Source organism: Pediculus humanus, genomic scaffold (assembly GCF_000006295.1).
Source record: "Pediculus humanus corporis 1103172108259 genomic scaffold, whole genome shotgun sequence".
In the NCBI taxonomy this organism is placed as follows: domain Eukaryota; kingdom Metazoa; phylum Arthropoda; class Insecta; order Psocodea; family Pediculidae; genus Pediculus; species Pediculus humanus.
In genome coordinates, this window is record NW_002987828.1 from 1 (window position 1) to 19,146 (window position 19,146).

Consider the following 19,146-nt stretch of genomic DNA (forward strand, 5'->3'; position numbering starts at 1 on the left):
TTTTAAAAAAAAAAAATAGTTGAGTAGAAAATTTTTCTCTCTCCATCAGTAATAACCACATCCGCCTTTATTAGTTTTTCTTTTTTCTTTTTCGTTTTTTTTTTTTTTTTGGTTTTCAAAGAGTGAAAACAAAATATTGGGTAAAATTTAACAAATTCAAATATTATTTTATTGCTTTTGTCCCTTTTACACACGCGCACACACACACACAATAAATACATATTTATACTAATCGTGTAGTAGTTAGAAAATTTATTTTGTACATAATTTTTTATAATTTTTTGAAAAGTTTTACCCCCTTATCGCCATTTTTGTTTTTTTTTGATAAATCAGATTATTTTTATCATCAGTTATTATCAATGATTAATTTCATTAAAAAAAAGTGATAACAAAAAAAAGGGAGAAATTATTAAAAAAAAAAAGTTTTTTTCTTTGTTGAATTTTACCCAATAATTATAAATAAATAAATAAAAATAATTGATTTTAACGTTTTTGGGCGGATTAATATTTTTCTTCTGCTAATGTTTTACTCGCTTGTCTTTTTTTTTTTTTTTTTCGAACCTCTTTTTCTTTTATAATCATTTTTCCCCCGGTGTCTTTTTGTTCTTTTTCAACACGTAGTTTTTTTTTTGCTTTTATTTAATTTTTCATTTTTTTTTTTTTTTTATTATCTTTTGTGCATAAACAAAAAATTACATATATTATTATTATTATTATTATTATTATTATTATTATTATTATTATTATTATTATTTATCATTGATATTAATATTATTATTATTATTATTATTATTATTAATATTTACGTTAAACAAACCACAATCGGTAAGAGCCAGTAGTTGACTCGTAGTCTCCTAGCATGAGTTTTATAATATTTTTCATAATTAATAAATAATTAATTGACGTTTTTTATTAATTAATAATTTTTTTAAGGGTGTAGTAGTAGTAATAATAATAATAATAATAATAATAATAAATAGTAGTTACGTTTATTTATTTATTTATTTGTAAAAAAAAAAAAAAAAAATTGAAAAATAAAAAGGTGGAAAATTTAGGGAAAAATTTATTCATTTCGACATCATTTTTTTTTTTTTTTTATTATTGAGGGTGTGTCTGTCACGATTATTTGTTTACAAACATTTACATCCCTCATCCTAAATATTATTATTATTATTATTATTATTATTAGGGAATTGTTTAAATAAAAAAAGAAAAGTCTTAAACGTTTTGCGATGGAGTAAACATTCATTCATAAACACAAGTTTTTTTTTTTTTTTATTATAAAAATATTACGTTACGTACCTTGATGTAATAAAAGTGAGAGAGAGAGAGAGAGAGAGAGAGAGAGAGAGAGAGAAAGAAAGAGAAAGAGAGAGAGAGAGAGAGAGAGAGAGAGAGAGAGAGAGAGAGAGAGAGAGAAAGAAAGAGAAAGAGAGAGAGAGAGAGAGAGAGAAAGAGAGAGAGAGAGTGAAAGAGAGTGAAAGAGAGAGAGAAAGAGAGAGTGAAAGAGAGAGAGAGAGTGAAAGAGAGAGAGAGAGAGAGAGAGAGAGAGAGATTTAATTAACCTGATAATTGTTTAATTTTTTTTTATATTTATTTTGAATGTTTTTAGCTAAATTAGATGGAGTTAAAACTTATATGAGAATGAGACGAGTGCCGAATCATCTTCAGGTCAAAGTAATCAAATGGTTTGATTATTTATGGTTGACGCAAAAATGTTCGGATGAAGAAAAAGCCGTGAGTTGTTTGCCAGGTACGTTTTCCCTCAATTATTATTATTATTACAAATTCGAAATCTATGTATTTACATATAAAAAAAAAAAAAAAAAAAAGTTAAAAGGGGAAAAAATGGATTCTTTTCAATCGAATTTTTTATTATTATTATTTGTCAAAAATTTTTGACACTTTTGAATTTTTTTTTTTTTCCTTTTTTTCCTTTGAACGATTTCAAATGAATTTTCATTTTCCTTTTTTTTTATTTTATTCCCATCGAATTTTCAAAATAATAAATACGAATTTATTTTTAAAAAGTAATAATATTAAATACTGTAAAGTTTTTTTTTTTTTTTTCAAGTATTTTGACATTTTCCGGGGGGAGGGAGGGGGAGGGCGAGGGGAGGGGAAAAAGCAGAAATTTCCATCGAAGCAATTTTTTTTATTTTATTTTATTTTATTTTATTTTCCTGAATGGGCGTCACTTTTCATGCAATAAAATATTCAATATCTCGTAATAAATTACACTCGCGTCATAAGCAGCATAAAAAAAATTTTTTTTTTTTTTTTGTTATAAAAAATAATTATTATTATTATTTTGTAAAAAAAAAAAAAAACGAAAAACGAAACCTGAGGCACATAAATAAACCTATATAATGATTTTAAATTGTTTTTACGTGTGAAAATTTATTAATTCGGGATATAAAAGTGTCGAAATGTGAATAAAAAATTTATTATTATTATTATTATTATTATTATTATTATTTGACTCCATATTGTTTTTTTTTTTTTTTCCAAATAAACTAAAAGCGGAAATAGCAATCAACGTACATTTGGACACGTTGAAAAGAGTTGAAATTTTTCAAAACACGGAAGCCGGATTTTTATGCGAATTAGTTCTTAGATTAAGACCCGTACTTTTTTCACCCGGTGATTACATATGTCGGAAAGGTAAGTACATATCGTTTAAAAAAAAAAAAAAAAAAAGGTTCGCTGTACTAATTAATAATTATTATTATTATTATCAGGTGAAGTTGGTAAAGAAATGTACATAGTTAATCGTGGGAGACTTCAAGTTGTTGCGGATAATGGGAAAACCGTGTTGGCAACTTTAAAAGCCGGAAGTTATTTTGGAGAAATAAGCATTTTAAACATGGGTACAGCAGGTAAAAATCTTGGTAAATATCTCGGATCGGTCGGTCATCTCATTTCAATTTTATCCATTATTATTATTATTATTATTATTATTATTATTATTATTATTATTATTATTATTATTAACAATTTTATAACATTAGCATTCATTCTAATCGATTGCGATTTTTATGTAAAAAAAAATTGTTTTGTTGTCTTTGAAAAGATATATATATATATATATATTTTTTTTTTTAAACGTCTTTTTCATACATGATTTAGCAGTAGATGATGATAATAATAATAATAATAATTAATTAAATTAGGAAATCGCAGAACGGCTTCAGTTCGCTCCGTCGGTTACAGCGATTTGTTTGTTTTATCAAAAAAAGACATGTGGGACGTACTAAAAGAATATCCGGCGGCTCGAGTTAGATTAGAAGCGATAGCAGTTAAAAGACTGGAAAAATATAAAAGGGCACCGCTGGAAAAAGGTAATTTTTTTTTTTGGTTTTGTTTGATGTTACGGGGAAAGGAAATGATAATGATAATTATTTACAGCCGCAATGGGACGGAGTCATTCCACTCCAGGCCTTGTAGAGTCGAGAGGACGCGTGGCACTCGAAGAAATGTGGATTTCACCAATAGGATTAGCAGTCGATGATAATGCTCACAATTCTCCTACTTTAACTTCCAGGTATTTGAAATTTTAATTATTATTTTTCATATATGAAATAAATCATAATAATAATGATGATTTTTTTTTGTAGAAGTGCACCGGCTGTTGCTCAAAATGTAAGAAGTACCGAATCTCCATTATCACCATCATCAAGCGTTCGTTCCTCTGAAATTCATCATCATTCGCACGTTCATAGTCATCCAACGTCACAGCGACCATCAACTGGTAATTATATTTTTTTTTTTTATTTTTTTTTATTTTTATTTATTTATTTATTTAAATTATATATTGAATATATAATTTGAAAATTATTTAATTTCAGTACAAATGGGAGCAAGTTTTAATAGTATGACTCACCTCGTCGAAGGAGATTCAAATTGTCTGATTTGTCAAGATTCACTTTTGGCCGAAATAAAAAGGCTAAGAAACAGATTAATCACATTAGAAACTGAAAATGCTGCCATGAGTATGAAACTTAGTAAGCAACAGTGGGAAGTAAGTACATCTCTCTCTCTCTCTCTCTCTCTCTCTCTCTCTCTCTCTCTCACTCACTCTTTTTATTTAGATAGATTTCTGTCCTTTTTTTTAAAAAAAAAAAAAATCCCCACTTTATTCAATCAATCACCCAATGAGTTAAATAATATTTAAAGGTGGAGCATAGGTTGGCAGAAATTGAAATGCAGATATGCGGAGGTAGCAGTGCCGAATCTAGCACGGAAGATAACGAAAGGAATAAAGAATCGATAATTTAAAAAATGATGACTGATGATGATGATGATGATAATAATGATACAACGATTGAAATTTTAAAACGAAGAAAATTTATTCAGGTTTCTATTGGGTCATTCACGACAATTGTACCAACCTGAACGAACGAACGAACGAGAGGCGGTGAGTAAATTATCATAATAATTATTATTATTATTAAATTAAATTAAATTTTTTTTTTTTTTCTAAAAGTCGTAGAAGGAAAAAAAAATAATAATTAAAACGTGTAATGTTTTTTAGTTAGATTTTGATCGTTATTTATTATACGGAAAACTATTATTATTATTATTATTATTATTATTATTATTATTATTATTATTATTATTATTATTATTATTATTATTGAAAATTTTACCGAAGGAACCGTTAAAAACATCAAAATTCTTTATCGATAATATTTTTTTTTTATTAAGTTTAATAATTAAAAATATATATATATATATTTAAATTATATAAAAAAGATTTAATACTGCCAAAATTATAAAAAATATTATTATTATTACTATTATTATTATTATTATTATTGATTTTTTAAATTAAAATTTTATGATAATTAAAATGAGAAAATAATAAACGTAAATATTAACGTATATATATTGTTATTATTATTATTATTGCTTTTTTATTTTATTCGGTAATACCTGGTCTCTCTCTCTCTCTCTCTCTCACTCTCTCACACACTCTCTCTGTCTTTATCTCTCAGGTGAATAATATAAATTCAATTTGATATTGATGCCGTTATTATTATTATTATTTAAAATTTTTATTAAGATTTCATTAACAAAAAATTAATAAGTTATTAAGTTAATAAATTAATAATAAATCGTCTTCCGATTTTAAATAACACGTGCGCAAATTTTTATTTATTTATTTTTATTTATTTATTTTTATTTATTTTATTTATTTATTTATTTTATTTATTTATTTACTTATTTATGGCGACGTTATCGAAACGAAATGAATTAATTAATTAATTAATAGTTATAAAATAAATAAATGTACATAATGTATATAAAATAATTTTCTTTTAAAAATTTATTTATTGAAAATTTATTAAATATTTAACTCATTATATATACATACATAAATATTTATTTATTAATTAATTAAATAATAATAATCAGGGTTTATAAAAAAATAATAATAATAATAATAATTTTTCTTTTCCTCTTTTTCTTGTCCTTGGCAAATTATTTATTTATGTAAAAATAAATCGTTCCATTTAATAAAAATTATTAATTAATAATAATAATAATAATAATAATAATAATAGATGATTATTTTCATTTTATTATTAAATCACGTGACGTACGGTAATATTTATACATATATGTAAAAAACAAAAAGCCTTTTATTAATAATAATAATAATAATAATAATAAATTTTTTTTCTTGCCAAATTTTTATTAATGATGATGATAATGATGATTTAAATAATAATAATAATAATGAATAGGGAACGTTTGATATAAAAATTTTTAAAAGCTTGATAAAGAATTTTGATGTGATTAATAAATTAATAATAATAATAATAATAAATTAACGGTTTAGGAAAAAATTTTTTCGTTTGTTTTTTCGTTTCGAAGTCAATTGTCAAAAAAATTTTGTTTTTTTTCGGTTTTATAATAAGGAGGAGGTGAAGAGTTAATACTCGAAGTTATTTCTCATTTAAATATAGGAAAACATTTTTCGTGCGTGGAAAATTGTGGGAAAGGGAAAAGGGAAATAAACGTGCCAAATTTTCTTTTTTCTAAAATTTGCCAACCAACGAACGATTATGATCCCGACAGTAATTTAGGTTTATTTTAAACGAAACATTTCCCCCCCCCTCCCAACAGTTATTTATTTTGTCGTTTAAAGTGCCAACCATGTTTGTTTTCTGTTGTGATTATTTTCAATAGTAGGTGAGAGGGATATTTTTGGGAATTTTTTAAAACGGGACCAATTTCGGGTTAAATTCTCCTCCTTAAATTTTTTTTATTAAAAAAATTTTAAGCTTTCAATAACATTAAAAAAAAATTATTTTATTTGTATTAAACGATTTAAAGTTATTATAAATTACAATTTAAATTTAAATTTTTATTATTATTATTATTAATTTTTTCTATTTACACGTCATTTTTTGTTTTCTCATAACCGTTAAAAACTTTTCGTTAAGGATTTATATTATAAGTCCATATTTTTAAACTATTTTCTATCGTTGAATTATCGTTTTCGATCGTGGCATTAGTATCAATGACGTCATTCTCATCGTCGTCGTAATGAACGGTTGAAAAATGTCGTTGACCCGACGAACTTGCAAATAATAATTGATTAGGATGAAAATGAACGCCGTTAACGCAATCCTCGTGTCCTCTCCATACTTGAATCGGTTCCAGAATATTTTTTTCATTTGGTGGATTTTTAAGATTGTAAAAATTTACGTCACAATTTGTCGTACCTTAAAAAAAAAAAAAAAAGGTACAGAGGTTAAAGGTAGTTTAACACTTTTCCAGGAATTAATTTTTCGATTTAATACCGTATTACCAGTAATTAAGTATGTTCCATTCGGAGACAAATCAAATTGTATTTTTTGTTGTGTGGTAACTGTTCTATTCATCGAATAAAGAATTTTTCCAGGATTTCTCATATCCCAACAAAGAATTTCTGGATCTTTTCTTCCCCCCGAGAATAGGTATAATCCATCTGTAGAAAATTTAACTTGTGTCACTCCACCCGAATGACCTTTTAGAATGAACAGTAGTGCTCCTTCAGGTTCGCTGTATATACCTATCGAAACATAATTTTTTTTGTAATTTTATCCATTTTTTACGATTTATAATAGATATAATTTATCATTATCGAAACTAACCCACAGTTTTGTCATAACATCCGACAGCATATAAACTTTGTACAATTGGATTAATACATATTGATGATGCTATATTAGTTTGGTAAACAGGATTTCCTTTCGTTTTTAATATTCTTTCTTCAAATATTCTTCCAGGTTGAGCAGTATCAAATATTCTTAAATATTTTTTATATCCAGAATATATTTTTGAACCATCCGGTGAAAATGCAACACTGTAAGCAGGTGTCACTTCGTCAAACCTGGTAATAAAATTCCCATATGCTCGATTATTAAAATTTCGATTTGATCGATTAATGTTAAACCTTAAGAGTAACTACATACTGATTAATAGGCTGATAAGTTGCCCTTAACAACCCTGTATAAGCATCCCATAAATGTATTGGAGAATCTTGACTCGCAGATGCTAAGCTAATAATAATGATGAATAAATATTTGACCCTGATTATTAATAATTGTGCTTAAATTTAAGTATTAATATAAAAATATAACATATTAAAAAAAACATACACACATGAAATTGGATTTGTACTGTTCATTAATGGATACCATTCATAATCATAAATTGTTCCGCCTTCTTTCATTTGCAAAACCGGTTTTACATCATTGTCGAAAGTATTTAGATTTTGGGGAGTTTCGAACAATCTTAAAATATTATCATCGCTGTTGGATAGTAAACATAATCCATCAGGTGACCATTTACATCCTTTTAAAAAACAATTTTTACCTAATTTACTATTTAAGAAAACTTTTTCTATTTTTAAAACTTCAGAAATAAAATTAGTCTCACAACACTCTAAACTTGGTGGTTTTTGTCCTTCTTGTAATTCATTAACAACGGTTTGAGTTATATGTTCAGTGTTATCAGGTAAAACATTGCATTTTTCTATGAGTGGCGTTAAGCCAGATTCAGGAGGTAAAATTTCAGAGAAATTATCATTTTGTAAACTTTCATATTCTGCACTTTTACTTTGATTAATATCAACATCAATTGTTGATGTTGTGATAGGTTGTACTTCAAAACTTTGAGTGTCTGTATCGTACCGGAGTTTTTTATTTGCCGGAGGAAATAATAATATTTTTATAGTTTCATTTTCACTAAAATCTGTGATTTTTTCACATTTAAAATCATTTTTATCAGATATATTTTCATCAGGAGTATTTACAACAGAATTTTCCGAATCGATCAGCATTTTTTTTTTTGTAATTTTATCTCATAGTATTCACAAAGTGTTTTGCTGTACTCTCATACGATAGACAATAATGGCGGAGTATTTACTTTTAACGTGTCACTAGATAACTTAAAATTTTTATAAATTAAAAATCAATTATTTCAAAATTAATCCTTTGCATATTCACCAACGATTATAAAAAATTTCAATTTTAATTTAACCTTTTCAATAAAATTTTATTTTTTTAAAAATAATTTCATTTTTTTTTCTTTTTCTTTTGACCTTAAATTTCAAAAACCAAATTTTTCGTGCGCTTGCGCTTTGTGTTTATATCCGGTAGTTTTGCATTTCGGCTTTTTAATACTGATCTAATAGAAAATTTATAAAATTGTTAAAAAAACTAATATTGTTGTTGATTAAAACTTTTAATTAATTACAGAGTAAGTAGATCATTAGGTGTGGGAATAAGACTTAATTTTAAATTTTTAAACTGTTGTTTTATAAGAAATTCTGGCGTTGTTGCGTTTATGAGAAGCGTTTTGTAAGGTAAAATGGCTTCCCACGTGCAACTTTATCGATTTTTACTCATATTATCACATTTGAGTGAGTAACAAACGTTTAAATTGGTTAATTTATTACATAAATTTTTTAAAAATTTTTATTAGTTTGTAGATTTTTATTGTGTTATATTTGGCGGGAGAATCTTCACTTTGTTCAATGATACTGTACCCATAAAACTCTTGTATTTCTTGGTGGCTACTTGACTGTGTGTTTAAAATATTTTCAATTTAAGTACATAAAATGTCGTGGTCTTTATTATGAGTATTTCTAATCGTTTATTGTTTTGTTATTTTAATCGAAAAGCGTGCAATAAAAGTCATCCAATAGTGCAGAAATTCAATCTTGCAAATCTTTCATTAATTTCATTAATATATTCATTTTTTTGTTTCCTTTTTCACAAATATGTCTTTTTCATTTTGTTTTACTAATGATTCTATTTTTTATTGTTAAAATTTAAATCTGTAATCAGATATTAAAATGCTCGCTCAGTGTTTTCTCTCTTATCCAGTCGATAAATTTTTGTTAAAAATGGCTGTTGAGTAATTTTTTTTCTAATCATTAAAAAAAAAGTGAAAAAGTTTTCTTTGCTTTATGTCCAATGTGCATTTCTTTTTCTATATTTTTATTTAAAATCATTTATATTCAAATATATATATCATTTTTTGTGCAATAATATTTGAGGTTTTTACTCGATTAATTTTCTTTGACCTGCTCGTTTTTGAAAATTTCTTATTGTTGTTAAATGATTTAAATATGTCAAGGCAAGTGCTTAAATTTATCGTTTTTGTGTCATTAACCGTTTTTTTTTGTTAAACATTAATATTGTGCTTCATCCAAAAAAAAATTTGTATTGCTAAATTTAAAAATTATTAAATATTTATAATATTTGTATGTTATTTCCTATTTGGATAAACATACATAGATTTTGTGTGTGGGGAAAAAAAATTTTTTTACTTTTTACTCTCGAATCATAATTTTTTACATATATATATAATTTAAATTTATTTTTTTTTATCATTGTTTGTCAAAAAAGAAACAAACTGAATAGAAAAATATTTTTGTTTGATGATTGCCAAGAATTTTTTCTAGTTGTTGCACAAAAATTTTCATTCATAAAAAAATTTATTGTTAAATAATATGTCAATATTTGCAAAACTTGTAAGATAAATTCAAACAGGAGGAAGGGTTCACTTTAAATTTTATTTTATTTCATTTAAAAAAATTTTTTAATTTTTTATGTGTTATTATTACTACTCGATAAGTGATTTCAGTGAAGAAAAAAAAAAAAAATTATAAATCATTTAGTAATTTATTTATTTTTAAATAAATGTATTGTTGGAATAAGTTTATGTACATAATCGATAAATAAGTTGTGATGTTAAAAAAAAATAAATTTGATGTTGTCGCTTGAATTGACAAATAGTACAGAAATAAAAAATGGATGTTATATTTATAATTAATAATAATAATAATAATTTTGAAATCAAATTTTATATTTAAATAATGTAATTGATGTTTTTTTTTTTTTTTTTTTTTTTGTAAAATAAATTTTAACATTGTTTTTTTCTTTTGTTTTTTAATTATACAAAATTAATGAGGCAAATCAGAACTAAAACTCATTCATTTTTGGTATTTTCAGAGTGGAATTGGCGAAATATATAGAAAAATTAAAAAAAAAATTAAAAGTGCATATTAATGTGTTATTTATAAAAAAAAAAAAAAAAAGTGAATCTTCTGTCTTCATTATTACTAATTTTATTTAAACAAAATGGCTGAGGCAAAAAAATTAGTCGCAATGGTGGCCGGTGGTGCAGGAAGTCTCGGTTTGGCAACCGTTAAAAAACTTCTCACAATAGGTTATAAGGTTGTTTTATTTGATTTACCAGCGGCTGATAAGTTGGTGAAAAAACATTTCGAAGAAGAAAAAAATGTCACTTTCGTACCCGGAGACATAACGTCGGAGGAAGATGTTAAAAAAGCCATGGATTCGATCGATAATACAAATGGAGAAAAATTTGATTTATTGGTCAATTGCGCGGGTTTATCGCAGTGTCATCAAACGTTTAATTTCAACAAAAACAGTTGTGCCAGCCTTGAAGATTTTAAAAATATGATGAACGTGAACGTGTCAGGAACATTCAACACGGTCCGTTACGCCGCGCAAAAAATGTTTTTAAACGATGCCGACGAGGACGGTTTGAGAGGTCTCGTGATAAACACTTCTGGTTTTTTTGCTTACGACGGTCAAATCGGTCAAGTCGGATTGGCGGCCGTTGGCGGAGCCGTCGCAAGCATGACTTTACCCTTGTGCAGAGAATTTTCTCCCATTGGTGTGAGAGTCATGTCCATCGCGCCGGGAGTCATGGATTCAAATTTGACGTGTCACTTACCGAAAAACATTAACGAACATTTGGGATTATGCACGCCCAATCCGAAGAGAATGGGTTTTCCAAACGAATACGCGGAATTAGTCGTTTCGATAATAAATAATAAATTTTTAAACGGTTCGACGATACGCCTGGACGGCGGACTAAGAATGTATTTAATGTAATTTATAGAAAAGAATCCAAAAAGAAAAAAGGAAAACTTATTCCATTAGTGAAGTGATGAAGTAAACTAAGAATCAGTTTATTTATAGTTTTTCATTTCTCTTATTCTAGACTTATTCGGATTATATATGCAGATTAGATATTTTATAGATTTATAAATGTTTAGTCGCCATCTTTTTTTTTTTTTTTTATATTAGATGAAAACATGGTTTTGTTTGTTTTTTTTTACATGATAATTTAATATTGAGTTTCAACTCTTCTTGATATTGTTATGTACCTTCATTTTTATATTGATTTTGTATTTGTACATGCAAATAATATATATAGTATACTTATGCTATTTGTTCTTTAAATTTTTTTTTATATATATATATATTTATCTTTATTATTGTTACACAGTTAAAAAGTTTGATTTTGAAGTATTATAATATATAGTTATTTAGTTTCAGTGAAGTTATTTTTGTATATTATGTAGTTTTTTTTTTTTTTTTTTTTTTTTTTTGTTTACCGATGGAATTGTGTACCTTATTGTTTTGTAAAAAATGAAAGAAAGAAACAAAAACAGCAGGACAAAATATTAGTTTTTAAAAAATTTTTAATTTTTTTTTTTTTTTTTTTTTTTGGTTTAAAAGAAAAATGTGTGTGATTTGTCTGATCACCCGATTTGGTTTCTTTCTTCTGTGTTAGTATTAGTTTTAAATGAAATGATTAATTGTTTTGGGGGGTCTTTCTTGACCCCGCTATGAATTTTACAGATGTTTAATCAAAGTGGATTAGGAGGGACCACGTTTGGTTTACCCGGAGCAACGGTGAGTCAGACGACACACAATCCAATGAAAGATTTCGAAGTGACGTCGCCGCCGGACGATTCGGTATCATCGATTGCATTCAGTCCGGCATCGTTACCGCAAAATTTTTTAATTGCCGGAAGTTGGGATAACAACGTGAGGTGTTGGGAAGTCGAACAATCCGGGAAAACAATACCGAAATCCATTCAGTCTATGGATGGACCCATACTGGACGTTTGCTGGTCCGACGACGGAACAAAAGTTTTCATGGCTTCCTGCGACAAACAAGTTAAAGCTTGGGATTTGGCGTCTAATCAAACGATTCAAGTGGCTGCCCACGACGCTCCTGTAAAAACATGCCATTGGGTACAAGGCGGAGTTTATTCTTGTCTCATGACCGGGTCGTGGGATAAAACGCTTAAATTTTGGGACACGCGAACGCCCAATCCCATAATGACAATAAATCTTCCGGAAAGAGTGTATTGCGTCGACGTAGATTATCCTATGGCCGTCGTCGGAACCGCCGGAAGGAGCATAATTGTTTATCAGTTGGAAGGAAAACCACAGGAGTTTAAAAGAATGGAATCCCCGTTGAAATACCAGCACAGGTGCATCGCAATATTTCGAAACAAAAAGAAAATTCCGACGGGATTCGCCATCGGGAGCGTCGAAGGTCGCGTTGCCATACAATACGTCACTCCGGCATCGCCCAAAGAAAATTTCTCATTTAAATGTCATCGAGTCGCGAACAACACCGTCAACGGGTACCACGACATTTACGCCGTCAACGATTTGGCTTTTCATCCCGTACACGGGACTCTTGCCACTGTGGGCTCGGACGGAACGATTAGTTTTTGGGATAAAGATGCCAGGACGAAATTAAAACCTTTCGAACCGTTAGATCAGCCCATTGTGGCATGCGCATTTAATCACAACGGTCACATATTCGCGTACGCAGCTTCGTACGACTGGTCGAAAGGACACGAATACTATAATCCGGCTAAAAAAAGTGCCATATTTTTAAGATCTTGTTTCGAAGACATGAAAGGTAGAGCCTCGTCGTAGTCTTTATGGAACTTTCACATGGTGGTCTTGAGGAGAAGGAAAAAAGCGAACGTTACGATCAAATTTGTCGTCACGAGGAGGCAAAAACATGAGAAAACGTTCAAAGATGGTTGCCGAACGTGTGATTCAGGCCTTTTTTTTCCATTGCATTTATTTATCGCGAATTCAAATGCCGACTGTTATTTTTTTAAACATATATAATTTGTATAAATTTTTTTTTTTTTTTTTGAGGTTAAAGTGGTCAACAGTGAACCAACCTTCCTAATGACTCTGCAGTTTTGCATATTTTTTCTTTAACCGGTTGTAAATTAAAATTATTATTATTATTATCGTACGTAAACGATTAACTTTTTTTTTTTTTCTCTTATTAAAAACTTTACATAAAAAACAAAATAATAATAATAATAATAATAATTTTAGCAATACAAATTTCGAAATGAGTATTTTGTGTGAAAATTTCATTGGTTTTTGACAAATTATTCTATAACACTCATGTTTGTTTGTTTGTTTGTTCTTTTTCTCTCTTCTCTCTCTCTTTCCCCCTCTCCCCCCTCTCTCTCTCTCTCTCTCTCCTTCACTGATATGTTTTCAGGGTAAAAGAGTGAGAGAGAGAGTAGAAAGATATGATTGATTGTTTGATCAAAAAAAATTCAATTGGATCAAATCTCTTTTAATCATTGATATTGTTAAAATTTGGTTGGTCGATGATATGGCTTAAAATTTTTATCATTTGTGCGCTTATTATTATTATTATTATTATCATTATCTAAAATGAATTCTAAATCGATTTTTTTATTTAAGGTCGTCCATTGATCAGGTAACTGTCAATAATTAATTTGACTTCACTTTACACCTCTTGTCTGTGTGTGTTTGTTTGTTTTTATATATTTTTATCATAATCATTATTATCATTGCGGGTTGCATTAAAATTTCTTTTTGAAATTACAAGTAAGGAAGTAAGGAAGGAAGGAAGGAAGGAGGTAGTAATGATTGATATCTTTTGATAATAATAATTATTTATTTATTTATTATAAAACTCTTAATTCTTTTTGTTTTTTTTGTTGTTTTGCTTCGTGTTTATATATAAAGTTTTTTTTGTGTATGTTGGTAGTCATTGAGGTGACGGATAAAGAGAATAATTGAAAATTCTTGTAATTTTTTTGCTTTTACAGGTAACTAATCGACTAAATTATTATTATTATTTTTTACTTATTATTATTATTATTATTAACGTGAAAAACATTTTGATTTTTCCGATCTTTCGCGCATTTATTTCATTTATTCATTAATAGATCATCATCATCATCATCATCATCATCATCTATTCATTCGAGATCCCGGTGATTTTATTAAAATTTTTATTATTGTTTCTATCATCATCATCATTATTATTATTATTATTATTATTATTATTATCATTGTTGTTGTCGAAAGGTTGGTAATTGATTGGGTGTGGGTGTACACCGTAGCAAATTATGATTAGAAACGCGATTTATCACAAAAAAAAAATTTTTTTTTCTTGTTATTATTAGGTAATTTTTTGGGAATCCCCCTCTGTGACGTCACGCGCCCGCGTTTGATTAAATAATAATAATAATAATAATAATAATTTTTTTTTTCTTTTACGAAACTTGTAGATATCGTGATTATTACGAAATAAATACGGTGCAGAAAGAAGAGAGAGAGAGAGAGAGAGAGAAAAATTCCCGGCTTGGATTTCAGGTAGGAATGATAAAATCATTGTTTAATTTATTATTATTATTATTATTATTGCTTTGATAAGAATTTTTCTATGAGGTTAATAAGAATAAGATGAAGGGGGGGGGGGGGGGAAAGTCACGTGGTCTTGCAAAGGTACAATTATTTAAGTCGATTTGTTTGTTTTCTCCTCGAATTTAAAATTTAAATTTATTTAGGTTCAGGATTTCAAGTACGCGAATTTAGTATGTTGGTCGCGCCGAATTGCGTAGTGGCAGTAGTGGTAGTGGTAGTGGTAGTGGCAGCAGAATCGGTGTCGGATTAACGACGAATATCATCACATGATTGATTGATACTCGGTCGCGGGAGGGTCGCGTCTCTCTTTCTCATTTAAATTTTTTTTTTTATGCGTTTTGATAAGACAAAAGGTTTTGTTGTTATTATTATTATTATTATTATTATTATTATTATTATTATTATTATTATTATTATTAAAATGATTTTATCGATAATGATAATGATTGAGGCAATAATAGAAAAATTTTTTTGTTTCTCTCTCTCTCTCTCTCTCTCTCTCTCTCTCTCTCTCTCTCTCTCTCTCTCTCTCTCTCTCTCAAGGTTTATAATATAATAAACGTCGTCCATTTGCGTTTTTAGGACTCGTTATTCGTCTTTTTCGATGATGATAAAAGAAAGAGAGAGAGAGAGAAAAACCCACCAACTTGTGTGATTCGAATTAATAAGTACTTTAAAATTTTTTTTTTTTTTTTTTTGATAAAGTTTAAGTAGTAGCAGTAGTACCACTTTGAAAGTTAAAAATAACAAAAAAAAAAAAAAAATTTTGCAATCGTGTTCGAACGTTACAATAGTATATATGTTTATATGGCCGTCCTGTCGCGGCAGCCATTTTTTAACGGTTTTTTTTTTTTGAAAATCTCGCAGGTGTTCCGCGATATACCCCTTATCGCTTATCACCTCGTCACTTGTATATTCTGCAAATTCCCTCAATAATTGTTCGCATATTAATAAAACAAACGATTACGTAATTATATTTAACTTTTGATTCGTTGCGACGCGCACGCGCACGCACTCACTCACGCACGCACGCACAGGCTTTTGTGGCATCAGTTATTTAATTCCCTAAAATTACCGCAAGTAATGCGATAATTAAACAAGTAAGGAAATGGGGGGGGAGGAGAGGGGAGTTGGGGGAGGGGAAATATGACGAGGAAAACGTACGAATTTAAAATTTTGTCTTATTTTTTAATTAATAATAATGATAATAATAATAATGATGAAGTATTTCGCGTGCGCCTTTTTCAAGTATCATATCTAACCTTGTTTACATAAGAAAACAAGACTTCTTTTTTTTTCTTTCCTTGGTTGGTTTTCTGACAATGATGATGATGATGATGATGACCCTTTTATAATAATAATAATAATAATATCAAGTTGTTTTTATCATCATCATCATCATCATCATCGTCCTTTCAAGATTATACGTTTTATACACAATATTAAGGTTTATACGACGATGACGACGACGACGACAATGGCGACGTGTGCTTCCTGTTATTATTATTATTATTATTATTTCGTACAATTTCATTTTTTTTTTTTTTTTTCTAAAGCTTTCTGACGAGGAAGGAGTGTTTTTCTTAATAATAAATTTTTTTTTTCTTTTTTATTTCCGACGTCGGATGCGATTTAAAAAAATATTATTATTATTATTATTTTTTATACATGAAGTCTTGCGTATGTATAAAAGTAAAAGTCTTACGTAAGTTAAAAAAGAAACCGCAATGTCGGCGACGGGTGGGGAGGGGGGAAACCGCGGTTTAATCGCTTAGAAAAGAGAATAATAATAATAATTTTTTGTTTGCATTTTGATTTTATTACTATGTTGAAAAGTCGAAAAGAAAAAAGAAAAATTATTCCGAGAATTTTCTAGAATTTTTTTTTTACGTCGTCGCTCACACAGAAAAAAGAAAAAGAAACATTGTCGGTAAAGTCTTTAATATTTTAATCCGAGAGTGTTGAATTTTTTTTGTACGTGGCAGAAGATAAAAATTTGTTGAGCTGTCGTTGTCGTTGTCGTCGTCGTCGTCGTCGTCGTCGTGTCTTTGAAAATCCTTTGCTATCTTTTGATTACTTTTCCGTTTTACGGTTAAGTATCAAATTAATTCGTTTCCATTTTTAGGATTATATTATTTATTATATGTAATTAATTGATTAGAAATCTGTTTGTTCGCTCTTATCATACGAATTATTTGTTTTTATTGACAATCATCAGGGTCGATTTAACAAAAAAAAAAAAAAAACAAAAAAACTCGTACAATTTCAAGTGGGAAATACGTATGAAATGATAATAATAATAAAGGGGACTCCCCTTAAAAAAAAAATTTATTTATTGGGAATACCTGAAAGGCGAGGTCGTTTTTATTAATCGTGAAGATTTTATTTTAATATCGTTATACCAAAGTTTCGCCATCTCTCTCTCTCTCTCTCTCTCACTCTCTCACTCTCTCTCTCTCTCCCTCTCTCTCATATTATTTTTAAACTTATATTATTCAGATGATGTTGGACTTTTGTCAAAAAAAAAAAAAAAAAAAAAAAAGTTGTCGCAAAAACAAAAAGTGAAGACAAGACATTTTACGAAAGGTAAATAAATAATTTTGTCGTAAAAAAAATAAAGGAAACGCTTAATAATAATAATAATAATAATTTGATAATTATGATGAGTCTGATTCACGCTTTAATAAGTTTGCGACATTTAAACGAAAAAAAAAGAAAAGTTCAATGATTTTTTCCCATTCGATTTAATACGACAATTATGGAATATCCAATCACGTGATTGATTTTTTTTTTTTTTTCGGGGTTATTTTCAAATGTGAAAACGCGAAAAAATGTGCGTGTGTGAGTGCGTGTGCGTGCGCGTACTTATATATATTTTTTTTTTATTGAAATGACCCGACCTTGTTGTAAAATTTAATTTGAAAAAAAAAAAAAAAAAAAAAAACAAAAAATTATTTTTTTTGAAATGTCAAGTTCAACGCTCACGGACATTCCCGAGACGTTATAAAAGGTAGTTTTAAAAAAAAAAACGAAAAAAATTGTTTCAAAACTTTCCCCTTCATTTTTTTTGTTTTTAATAAATTCCCCCTCTCTTTTTACGGAGTGTAATGTATTTCGCTAATTGTTTCTAAACAACACGAATACGTGGTTAGGCAAAGCGAGGGGGGCGGAGCGGGGCGAGGAGGAGGAGGAAGGGGGAAGAGGAGGAGACGTAGACGGAGGAGGGGTAGGAAATCGACAACTCGATTCAGTCTTGATTCAGCTTCTGGACGACGTTTATCTCTATCGGAGTATATTAAAAAAAAAAAAAAAGAATTATTATTATTATTTTTTAAAACTGGTACGTCGGCAAGTTTTTAATTATTAATTTTTTTTTTTTTTTTGTGATTTATTTATTTATTGTTTTTTTTTTTTTTAAAAAAGAAAATTTCTGGGTAATTTTGAATTTGTTCAAAAGGCCGGTCGGTTAATTATAATTTTTTGACGGTTGAATTTGAAAAAAGGAACGCGGAGTAGTCAGTCGGTTCGTAAACGTTCCATTCGATTTCGGTTATTTTTGAAAAATTTTCGAACGCGCGCGCATAAATTTTTTAATTTAATATAATTTTTTATTTTATTTTATTTATTTAAATCGCGTATTACGCGTTCGAATGAAGTGAATGATAATGATAATTATTACGTGTATTTATCGGAACGGATTTTTATATTGTTTTCGATATTTTTAAATATAAAAAAAAAGAAAGAAAATTTGAAAATTCGTTGTTGGTCTTTTATGGAATAAGAAAAAAAATGGACGCGTGGGTCGAAACGATGTGTAAAAATTTAATTAAATTTTTTTTTTTTTTTTTAAATTTAGTAGTGGCAGTAAATTACTTTATCACAAGTTAAAGTGAACATCAATAATTAAATATTAACGACAATAAAAAACGTTTTTCTCACAATCTACATATTGCGTCGTTTGTTGTTTTAAAATCGGAAAAAGAAAAAAATTTACTTATAAATCATTATTTTTATTATTAATAAGGTAAGTTTATTATGTTTGACATACATTTTATTGATATTATTATTATTATTATTATCATCATTACGCGAACGA

General features: G+C 27.8%; 4 protein-coding genes across 4 annotated transcripts; 3 read left to right on the forward strand and 1 right to left on the reverse strand.

The window, feature by feature from the left end:
- Positions 1-1,602: 1,602 nt before the first annotated feature.
- Phum_PHUM489240 (cyclic-nucleotide-gated cation channel, putative) lies at positions 1,603-4,278 on the forward strand (the record flags this gene model as incomplete). The annotated part of the gene is made up of 8 exons (XM_002430478.1): positions 1,603-1,753; positions 2,524-2,664; positions 2,742-2,879; positions 3,174-3,341; positions 3,409-3,544; positions 3,618-3,751; positions 3,849-4,021; positions 4,177-4,278. The coding sequence occupies 8 exons, from the start codon at positions 1,603-1,605 to the stop codon at positions 4,276-4,278; spliced, it is 1,143 nt and encodes a 380-aa protein (XP_002430523.1).
- A 2,169-nt stretch (positions 4,279-6,447) lies between these two features.
- Positions 6,448-8,335, reverse strand: Phum_PHUM489250 (WD-repeat protein, putative; the record flags this gene model as incomplete). Its single annotated transcript, XM_002430479.1, has 6 exons — positions 6,448-6,734; positions 6,821-7,063; positions 7,146-7,384; positions 7,467-7,553; positions 7,653-7,848; positions 7,870-8,335. 6 exons carry the CDS (start codon positions 8,333-8,335, stop codon positions 6,448-6,450), a joined length of 1,518 nt encoding a protein of 505 aa, XP_002430524.1.
- Positions 8,336-10,643: 2,308 nt separating this feature from the next.
- Phum_PHUM489260 (3-hydroxyacyl-CoA dehydrogenase, putative) lies at positions 10,644-11,426 on the forward strand (the record flags this gene model as incomplete). Its single annotated transcript, XM_002430480.1, has 1 exon — positions 10,644-11,426. The coding sequence occupies one exon, from the start codon at positions 10,644-10,646 to the stop codon at positions 11,424-11,426; it is 783 nt and encodes a 260-aa protein (XP_002430525.1).
- Positions 11,427-12,179: 753 nt separating this feature from the next.
- Phum_PHUM489270 (mRNA-associated protein mrnp, putative) lies at positions 12,180-13,277 on the forward strand (the record flags this gene model as incomplete). Its single annotated transcript, XM_002430481.1, has 1 exon — positions 12,180-13,277. One exon carries the CDS (start codon positions 12,180-12,182, stop codon positions 13,275-13,277), a length of 1,098 nt encoding a protein of 365 aa, XP_002430526.1.
- Between the last annotated feature and the right edge of the window lie 5,869 nt (positions 13,278-19,146).